The sequence below is a fragment of the Cucurbita maxima genome, unplaced genomic scaffold, assembly GCF_002738345.1.
Source record: "Cucurbita maxima cultivar Rimu unplaced genomic scaffold, Cmax_1.0 Cma_Scf00005, whole genome shotgun sequence".
In the NCBI taxonomy this organism is placed as follows: Eukaryota; Viridiplantae; Streptophyta; class Magnoliopsida; order Cucurbitales; family Cucurbitaceae; genus Cucurbita; species Cucurbita maxima.
The window spans coordinates 2,143,001-2,153,234 of record NW_019272021.1 but is presented as its reverse complement, the minus strand read 5'-3'; the positions used below and the strand labels follow the sequence as shown (position 1 = coordinate 2,153,234).

General features: G+C 38.3%; 2 protein-coding genes across 10 annotated transcripts; one reads left to right on the top strand and one right to left on the bottom strand.

Annotated features, from left to right (window-relative positions):
* Positions 1-272: 272 nt before the first annotated feature.
* On the top strand, positions 273-5,712 carry LOC111479876 (putative leucine-rich repeat receptor-like protein kinase At2g19210). Its single transcript, XM_023124738.1, has 14 exons — positions 273-387; positions 477-1,017; positions 1,836-2,317; positions 2,390-2,528; positions 3,407-3,478; positions 3,554-3,625; positions 3,707-3,787; positions 3,863-4,026; positions 4,100-4,308; positions 4,421-4,547; positions 4,627-4,689; positions 4,764-4,959; positions 5,094-5,489; positions 5,524-5,712. Exons 1-14 carry the CDS (start codon positions 294-296, stop codon positions 5,525-5,527), a joined length of 2,640 nt encoding a protein of 879 aa, XP_022980506.1. The 5' UTR covers positions 273-293; the 3' UTR covers positions 5,528-5,712.
* On the bottom strand, positions 3,992-9,683 carry LOC111479886. Of its 9 annotated transcripts, XR_002717718.1 has the most exons (5): positions 9,541-9,683; positions 9,123-9,194; positions 6,366-8,553; positions 6,043-6,117; positions 3,992-4,008 (listed from the first exon to the last, which is right to left on the bottom strand). XR_002717718.1 is itself a non-coding variant. In XM_023124762.1 (4 exons), exons 3-4 carry the CDS (start codon positions 8,205-8,207, stop codon positions 5,879-5,881), a joined length of 2,067 nt encoding a protein of 688 aa, XP_022980530.1. In that variant the 5' UTR covers positions 8,208-8,567; positions 9,123-9,194; positions 9,541-9,683; the 3' UTR covers positions 5,806-5,878. The 9 variants fall into 9 exon arrangements, 8 of the variants coding, with proteins under 8 accessions (XP_022980530.1, XP_022980529.1, XP_022980532.1 ...); XM_023124762.1 differs by lacking the exon at positions 3,992-4,008 and having other exon boundaries at positions 5,806-6,122; positions 6,385-8,567; XM_023124761.1 differs by lacking the exon at positions 3,992-4,008 and having other exon boundaries at positions 5,806-6,122; positions 6,385-8,553.
* Positions 9,684-10,234: the final 551 nt, after the last annotated feature.

The window sequence follows — 10,234 nt, the reverse complement described above, 5'->3', positions numbered from 1 at the left end:
AAAAATTATATATAATTAAATATTCCGACAAACGTTGAAATTCAGTGTTTTTTTTTTTTTAATAAAAAAGTAAATTAAATTAAATTCTAGAAATAATTATGGGCGACGAACCCGACTTCGACAAGCAGTGAACGTAGAAAGTCGCCGATTTTTTGCGTGTTTGGATCCACATTTACGGATTATTTATTTATTTTTTTAATCCGTTAATATTTAATTTTCATTATTTATTAACAATCAAATAATTTGAAATCCAGAAATAAACATAGAGTGGCTTTGCATTGTTAAAGCAAACCATGGCCGCCGCCGCCGCCGCCGCCGCCAAGTTCCTCGTAGGTCTTCTCTCCGCATCAGTGTTCTTTCCTTTGATTTCCGGCCAGAGTCCGTCAGGTACGTTTCCACACTAAGATGATATTGTCCACTTTGAACATAAGCAGCTTTGTAAATATATTCTTTACTTATAAATTCATGATCATCAGGTTTTATTAGTTTAGACTGTGGAACTTCGCCGAACACTCGATACATAGAGCCCATTAGTAGCATAAACTACGAGTCGGACGCGGCATTCATAAGAACCGGAACAATCCACAACGTATCGTCGGTGTACATAGGCAGCACACGGTATGAACAGCTACGGAGCTTAAGAAGCTTTCCGGAGGGGGCGAGGAATTGCTACAGAGTAAGAGTGAAATCGGGGACGAAGTATTTGATTCGGGCAAGCTTTCTGTACGGGGACTACGACGGGCAGGGAAAGGTTCCTGAGTTCGATCTCTACTTTGGACCAAACTTTTGGAGTTCTGTGAAATTAGAAGGCATGAACACGACGGCGCATCATGAGATTATACACGTGGTTTTGTCCAATTGGGTGGAGGTTTGTTTGGTTGATACGGGGACTGGAACGCCGTTCATTTCGGCGTTGGAGTTGAGGCCTTTGGTAAACTCCATTTATGAAACGAGATCGGAATCGCTTGCCAATTTTCTCCGCCTTGATGCCGGCTCTGCGGCAAACCTTTCTTACAGGTCCGCCGCATTACAATTTCTTCTTCTAATCTTGCATTTATATTATATTATATTATTTATTATTATTATTATTATTATTATTTTGCTAGATATGTTCCGGATCAATTTGCACCACCTACCCCAAACCATAAAAATCGAGTCGGATTAGATTTACTTTTGATTTTGGTTGGATTAAAATTGTATTGGTTTGACGGTGCCATTTAATCTGACCAACCTTTGAGCATCTGGAAGAAATTCATGTTATTCCTCATGCAACTAATTAAGAAAGCATTCATTCTAAACTTCATTTTGCAAAAAACTTCAATTGGTACACGCAAGAAATAGGCCAATTCGGTAGCCTTTTGCTCAATTTCTCATGGGGTCGGATTCTAATCGGTATGATTACAACCCGATATAGAGATTTATGAAGGTTTGATATTTAAAATTGATGAAATTTAACATAGCATAATTTTTTTTAAATCATTAAAAAAATAGATAGTTTGATTTTTTAAGCCAAACAATAGATAGTTTGGTTAGTTTGAGTGGTAGACTTTATTCAAGTTGCTCGGGTTCACCAACTCAATCAACCTAAAAATTTCAAGTTGGTAAAAAAAAAAAATCCCCCACCCAACCCAACTCGAGCCATGTAGACCCCCTATTCATTTCTAGACATTTTTCAATCATATATAAAAATAGTGTTGAGGTAGGCTGGTGTTATTTATATACGTTATGATCGTTACGTGAATAGATAGAAATTTTGATGAAGAATTAGACTAATAAATAAAATTAAATCGTTTTTTTATTTTAGAAAATCGTTTGAAAATGTTTAATTTGTGAAGGTACAAAGACGATGTTTATGATCGAATATGGTACGCCATGGTTCCACTCGCAGCATGGACTAAGCTAACCACAACCGAGACCATAGATACCCAAGACCCCACCTCCTTCTTACCTCCTCAGCCGGTGATGACCTCCGCCGCGACGCCCAAAAACGCCACCGCTCCGATGGAATTCAACTGGATTCCGCCGGATGATACGACCAGGTTTTACGTCTACATGTATTTCACAGAGATCCAGAAGCTTCAACCCAACGAGTCCAGAGTGTTCAACATATTGCTGAATGGGAACCCCTGGAACGATGGGCAACTTTCCTTACCTTACTTACAAGGAGTCGTCTCCTACAGTACCAAACCCATCACAGGCGGGATTTACGATTTCGCCCTCGTTAGAACCCCTAATTCCACTCATCCCCCTCTCCTCAACGCCATTGAAATTTACAGGGTCATCGATTTCCCTCAATCTCCCACTGAACAGCAAGATGGTGAGCCGCCCCCCAACCTTGTTGTTTTCATGTTTACTTGGTTGTATAAACAAGGGTTTTGAAATGTTTCAGTTGAGGGCATTTTGGATATCAAGGCGTTTTATGGAGTTGGAAGAAACTGGCAAGGGGATCCTTGTGCGCCTAGAGAGCTTATTTGGCGAGGTCTGAATTGTAGCTTTGTGGATTCCCAGCCTCCCAGAATCACATCCTTGTAAGTTTCTCAAGTTCTTCCTGCTCTGTTTACCCACTACTAAACTAGCTACATTTGTTTGTAACAACCTCACTTACCGCTAGGAATATTGTTCTCGTTAGACATTCCTTTTCGAGCTTCTTCTAAAGGTTTTTAAAACACATTTGCTAGGGAGGGGAAAAAATGTTTTGTTCTCCTCCCCAACCGATAAGAGATCTCAGTCCACTCCTCTTCAGGGCCCAGCGTCCTTGCTGACACTCGTTCCCTTCTCCAATCGACGTGGGGTCCCTCACCCAATCCACACCCTTTGGGACCCAGCGTCCTTGATGGTGCACCGTCTCGTGTCCACCCCCTTTGGAGCTCAGCCTCCTCACTGGCACTCATTCAATTCTTCAATCGATGTGGGACCCCCACCCAATCCACCCCTTCGAGACCCAGCGTCCTTGCTAGCATACCGCCTCATGTCTACCCCCTTCGGGACTCAGCCTCCTTGCTAGCACACGCCCAGTGTCTGACTCTTATACCGTTTGTAACGGCCCAAACCCACTACTCGCAGATATTGTCCTTTTGAGCTTTCCCTCTCGAGCTTTCCCTCAAGGCTTTTAAAGCGTGTTTGTTAGGGAGAAGTTTCAACTCTTTTATAAAGAATGTTTCGTTCTCCTTCCCAACCGATGTGGGATCTCACAAAGTAGGTGGCCAGCCACCATAGTCTCACAAACCCATAAAACAACCACTCGTGGGACTCTAAATCATAGATAGGCTGGTCATAAGACAACGACTGAATTAAGATTAAGATTATGAATCCTAAGTAGATGGTCGGTCAGTCACGATGGCCGACATGGTTGTTTCTTGTCATTTGTATAGTTTTCTCACTGAAAATGACTGAACCTGCAAATCAGGGACTTATCCTCCAGTGGACTCACAGGGGAAATATCAGAAATTATAGCAAGTCTTAAAACGCTGGAGACTTTGTAAGTATGTTGGTATATAATTTATTAGCAATTGACCAAAACAGATGATCATATGTTTTCATTGTTTGGTTTTAGGGATCTATCAAATAATAGCTTGAATGGAAGCGTGCCTGATTTTCTCACTCAATTGCCATCATTGAGGATCCTGTAAGTGACTTTTGTGCAATAAGAAGTCATTAATCTAAGACCCTTTTGATAATTGTTCTCAGTTTGGATCTCTATTTGCAGAAATTTAGAAAGAAACAACCTTTCTGGAGTTATTCCTTCCCAACTCATTCAAAGCTCCAATGATGGTTCTTTATCCTTTAGGTACCCAAATCATTCATCAAACTAACACTTTAGTCTCTAAGATTTAGTATTTCAACTTGGTTTTTCTTTTGATAGCTATGGCGAAAATCCAAACCTGTTCATCAGTACATCTCCAAGTGAAAAGAAGGGAAAAAGCAACCCAGTTGTAGCTGTAGTAGCATCAGTTGGTGGGTTTGTTCTTCTTTTGTTCTTAATTTCAGGTGCCATTTTCTGGATCAAGACTAAACAGAGAAAGCAAGGTAAGATTAAACTTAAAATGCATGATTTTACAATCGAAAATCTGTGTTCTTTATATTGAAATCATTCCCTCAGGTGCTGTGTTGGGAGAAGCAAAACAATGGGGCACAACAAAAAGATCATATTCTTATGAGGATATCTTGAGAATTACAAACAATTTTGAACGAACGCTTGGAGTAGGTGGCTTTGGAAAAGTCTACTATGGTAAAATCGATGCCACTGAAGTAGCTGTTAAGATGCTTTCGCCTCAATCAGTTCAAGGGTATGATCAGTTTGAAGCAGAGGTATGCACATTTTTAGATCACGTTCGAAAGCGTGTATGTTTCGGGATTCTTGTTCGAAATACAAAAAGTTAGAAATAAAAAACATGAAATGAAAACGGGTCAAATGCTGCAGGTTGACCTTCTCCTGAGAGTTCATCACAGAAACTTGACTGGACTTGTTGGATATTGTGATGAATCAACCAAGAAAGGACTCATCTATGAATACATGGGAAAAGGGAACTTGGGATCTCTTATTTCAAGTATGGCATCTATCAATGATTTGATAACGTTTTTGTTCTTTCTAGTTCTTAAGAAAATGCTTCTATTATGCGTATCTAGGTGGGAAATCAATGGTTTTGAAGTGGGAAGATAGACTTCGTATAGCGCTGGATTCAGCACAAGGTTTGTAATATCAAATGGTTTTGAATTTCCCCATTTCGTATGGATTCAAGTTTTGACATTTATAAAACTTGTAGGATTGGAGTACCTTCACTGTGGTATCAAACCAGCAATGATTCATCGAGATGTAAAATCTTCAAACATATTATTGGACAACGATTTTCGGGCAAAAGTGTCGGATTTTGGGCTGACAAGAGCTTTCGTAACAGAAAATGGTGCCTCTCATGTCACAGCCACAAATGTGGTCGGAACTTTTGGTTACATTGATCCAGAGTAAGTCATTTACTGTCACATCATTTCTTCTCATCGTTATACGTATTCCATGTCATGATTTCCATGAGAAAAGGCATCTTAAATGAGAAGGATAAAGCTTCTTATATTTGTGTTTTATTTATTCTTGGTTGTAGATACTACACTACGTCCCAATTAAACGAGAAAAGTGACGTTTTTGGATTTGGAGTGGTTATTCTAGAGATCATTACGGGAAAACCAGCTTTGATAAGAGGTGAAGGTGGAGGCAATGTAATTCATATCTATAATTTGGTCAATATGCTGCTTTCTCAAGGGGATATTCGATCCATTATCGACCCAAAAATGAAAGATTTTGACATAAACTCTGCTTGGAAAGCTGTAGATGTGGCAATGTCTTGTGTATCTACCAAATCTAAAGACAGGCCAAGTATGAGCCAAGTTGTGGTCGATTTGAAGGAATGTTTGGCCATAGAATCAGCTCGCAATAAGCCCCCTCGTCAAGCTGAGACAGGTGTTGCAGAATCAAGTACTCTGTTTGGTCCCTCAGCTAGGTAGATGTCATTTTTAGTTTGGTCCCTCAGCTAGGTAGATGTCATTTTTAGTTCAACAAGTGGAGTGGTAAAATTCAACCTTTTAATCGAGAACATATGCATTAATGGGTAGCATCGTAAATGATGTGTTAGCTTGGAGATTTTCTCACACATCATCTATTAGACTATTTTGTTTTAATCTCTATGGTAAATATTTGTCAAGAAAAATTACAGGATGTGCCAATGTAATTGTTTGTTTTTGTCATTCATATTCTAATGCATACGTAATAGTTGTTAAAATTCATATCTTAAATTTATGATTTATGTTGCAACGTGATTGGACATGAAACAACAGGCGTTTTCTTTTAATGTATATATTAAAACAAGAGAGTTTTGGAGCCACCAACAATCTATGCTGTCTCTTTTAACCTTTTGTTTATAATTTTGTAAAGAATAAAGCTATAGGAGGGAGTCGCTTGAGTGGCTTGCCTTGAAGCAAGCCACCATAACTCAAGAACAGTGACTATACAATTCATTTCAGGCGAGATTCGAGAACAAAACTCATAAATCTTACCTCCATAGCGTGCAGACCGATCGGTTGCTTTGTTCAAAGCTAAATCAGCCTCCAAGCTAACGTTTGAGCAGAAATCTGTGTATCAAAACAAAAAAGTGACATCTAAATATCCAAAGGACCGAACCATGAGGGCATAACTTCTCTCCAATATGCCCATCGACAGAAAATAGCATGTACAAACTTATTTATAACATGCCTATTAAATAAGTATCAGCCATTTCATACTTATTTACAAGTTAAACTATCAATGTGAAGTGAAAACAGACGTCACTTAAAAGGAAAAGTAGTATAATACCAGTTTCTTTATTAGTTAGAAGCCACACCTCAAAATCTGAATCTTACGCATCAAGTAGCAGTTCATTTTTTAGATTTGCCTCTTTTCTGGGTCTCCCCCTCCGACGCAGAGAAACTTTGGTTGGAGGCAAGAACTTAAGGCGGTAACCTACAAGTGCAGTTCCAAAAATGCTATATTTCCCAGTACTGCTGAAAGCTGTTTCAGCATCAGCAGTTCGCTTGAAAACTACTTTGGCTCGTCTACTTTTTTTCATTACTTCAGTTTTCGACTCGTACAGAGGGCCATATTTTCTAAATATATCATTCAAGTTTGGTTCTGAAGGAATGGAATCGAAGTCTGTAAAGGTTAAAATCAGAGCTGTGGGATAGGGATCCTCCACACTATTCTCCGAGGCTGGTTCCATACGTTCATGAGGCTCATCTTGATTGGTTGAATTCACACCAGTATGGATAACCCTTTCACTTGGAGTCTGAAAGTGGGACTCCATATTTTCATTTTGATTTTCAAAATATACTCGATCATCAGCTATGCCCTGGATTAATCTATCAGTCCAATAAGTGTCCTTAATAAATTCAGACTCAGATGTTTTTACTGAGGCTGAAATGTTTATTCTTTTCTTTGTCTTAGTCAACTTATTTCCAGGGTTCCCACCAGAAACTAGTTCTGACGTCTCCTTTCTGCGCTTTCTGCCTTGTCTCGTCTTGGAAACAACTTTTAGAGATATTCCATCCTCGTGCTTCAATATTGGATTCAACTCATTCAATTCAGCAACCTTTTGAATGGAATCTCCAACTTTAAAGGTTTGGCCAGTCTTCCTAAAATCAACAAGAGCTATTGGAATGTTGATACCAGTACATACCTCATCTTTTGTACTTGAAGCATGCAAGTTCAATTCATAGCCATCATTCTCTTCAGATCTATGTTTTTTCTTCCAGCTGCGACCAGGCTCCTTGGCCATTGAATTCAGAAAAAAAGTTCCCTTCGTACTAGAGTCTTTTAAATGTTCAGAATTATCTATGCACTTGCCAACGGAGTTGTCTTGAGTTTTCAATTCCCCACTTAAGGCCGCTTCATCATGTTTGATGTATATACCTATATCCTCCATTGATTCACTTTGATAGTCGTTTTTCACATCTAAAATGTGATCAATATCGTTGAACACTACATTGTGTTTATCAAACTTGGGCAGTTTACCATAGCCCTTCCACCGATTGAATGCCAACAACTGAGCACGTGCACGAACTAGTTCTAACTTATCAGCTTCACCAAAAGGTGACATGGCTAATTCCTTAACAATGTTAATAAGCTTCATTGGATCAAAAGATGCTGCAGTAAGAAAGCTGTCCCCGCCCACTCTTTTACTCAACATCTTGGGGGTTCCTGCATTAGTAAGTGTTTGAGTTTGGAGCTTGGAATACACTTCTTCTGATAAACAAGAGCAGGCAAGGCTAAACTCAACTTGCCTGGAGAACTCTTCCAAAGCACAATCAATTGCCTGACGAAAACTTTCCAATTTGTTCTGATTCTGCAACTCCAAAAAATATTCCTGAAATGGTTTTATCATCGCTGCTTCTTTCCATGCAAATGTATGATCCCCAAAAAATGCTATCAGATATTTGCCTGTTCTAAAATATTTCATGGCTTTTATTGATGAAGCTGCCGGATCACATATTTGCCCAGGCCACCAGGGATGGCTCGGTATCTTGCTCCATACTAGATCAAAGACATCGAACTCCATAACCGAATCAGTTGAATCAGCACTGACATCATCAGAAATTTCTTCTTCGTCCATGATAACATGTGGGCCCACTTCAACAGCAACATCAAACAAATTTGCCTCATCCAGATCTGTTAAGACCCCCATCTTCATAATATGACTGCCAATGGCTAGATTTTCAATTGTTTATCCACCATCAATTTTACCACTCTTTTCACTGCAATTTTATCCTCTCCCTTTAATATTGTAGCTTCTTGACTTGGCTAAATGCTTCAAGATTCTAATTGTTCTCAATATCATTTGGGTTACATTGACCAACAGAAATCATTTTTACTATAAGCAACATTCCCGAGTGGGCTGTGAATTATACTGAGCGTGGCTAGATCAAGTTTCAAGCTTCAAATTTTAAAAGTCCTCAAAGAATTATCTTAGGTGAATACCTCCAGCATAGGGTTTCTTTAAAATCAATGTTGATCCTGCCCCTGCCTTCAGTGGAAATCTACAAAATGCAGCCTTTGATACAGTCATTAGGGAAAACAATTGCAATTATGACTCAATTTGCACATTATGTTTTAAATGTGCAAATGGCTAAAGCAATCGCTATAGGGGGTTGGCTAGTTATGGCTACGTAGTATTCACCCAATTTGACCCTGAACGTAATTCATTAAGTGTTGTGAATAGTTTGATTATTCATAAATTTGAAATTTATCTAACTGTTCAAGATATTTAAGCTTTGGGAGCAACTGAAAGGCTAAAGCAGTCGCTGTAAGGGTTGATCAAGCTATGGTGTATTCATCCAATCCCATTCTAAACCTGATTCACTAGATGTTGTGAATGGTCTGATTGTTCATAAAACCGAATTTTATTATACTTCTCAAGAAATTTAAGCTTCGGGCATCTGAATGATTTGGTCGTTGACAATGATGATTTGTCCTTCCATCGTTGTAATTAAAAGTTTGACTTAAAGCTTTTGTCAGTCGGTCAAAGAGTACTCTTATAGCAATGTGTTGAACAGAGACTATATCGTATATGTCAGGCGAGGCCCATAAAGAAACTCATAAAGCTTACCTCATAGCATAGACTGATCGGTTGTCCAGTTCAAATCAAAATCAACCTCCGAAATCTTGCTTTAGCAGAATCCTGACGATTAATGGAAATAGAAAAGTAAGACGCAAATGATTGAATGCAAACCTTTGACCAACGCCACATAGAAACAGAGGATCATCAGTCGGTGAACCAACAAAACCAAAAACGAGGAAAAGATAAAGAAAAATTTAATCCTGCACACATAAAGCTTAGACAGAGAGAAGGAGACGCGATTAATGAAGACGAAACTCACTCTAGAGCTACGTACATATATCAATTATTAAGAGACCAAAATCGGCCTCCGTAATCGCGTTTCAGCAGAAATCTAAGGATAGTTGTGCGTTAAAAACCAATAAACAAGAACCAAAACCATAGAGAAGATGAAGAAGAAGAAGCTTACCATGCTTTAAGCCTATATGAATCACTGATGCAGGTAAACACAGAGAAAGAAAAGGTTAAAGAAGATGAAATCCAGCCTAGGGTTCGTGAGATTCAAGAAACAGTTTAACTATCGAGATAATCTTGTGCTCCGATTTTTATTAAATATATTTTTATATTCATTCTTAGTGATCGAATTAGGGTAATCTATACTATTTAGATCTTTGTCTTTCCTTATTGGGTCGATGGTGACATATACAAATTTTCATAAATTCAATACTTTTAATGATATCGAATTTGTTTCATAATTTAATCATGGAATAAAGCAAATCATTACCCTCCCGAATATTTTAGTTGGACATGATTATGATACCATATTAGTAATTACAGATTTTATGAGCTCTAATGAATTTTTTTTTTGTTTTATTTTCTTAAAATATCTTAGAGGTATTCTTTACTTATAAACTTGTATTTTTCTTAATTAACTAATATGAGACTATTCTTCCAATAATCCGATCATAATAAAACTATTTTAGATATCTAGATCCTAACCCTTTGCGTGGTTAGTATCGGACATTTTTGTCTGGAAATGACCTATCAAACAACTCATCTATACTTTTCCTAGGGTTCGCGCAACAAGCTCATTTTGCTGATTTTTTTTCTCCTCAATTTCAATTTTAGTCTCTAAAATAGTCTCGAAAACCAACCTCCTCCTT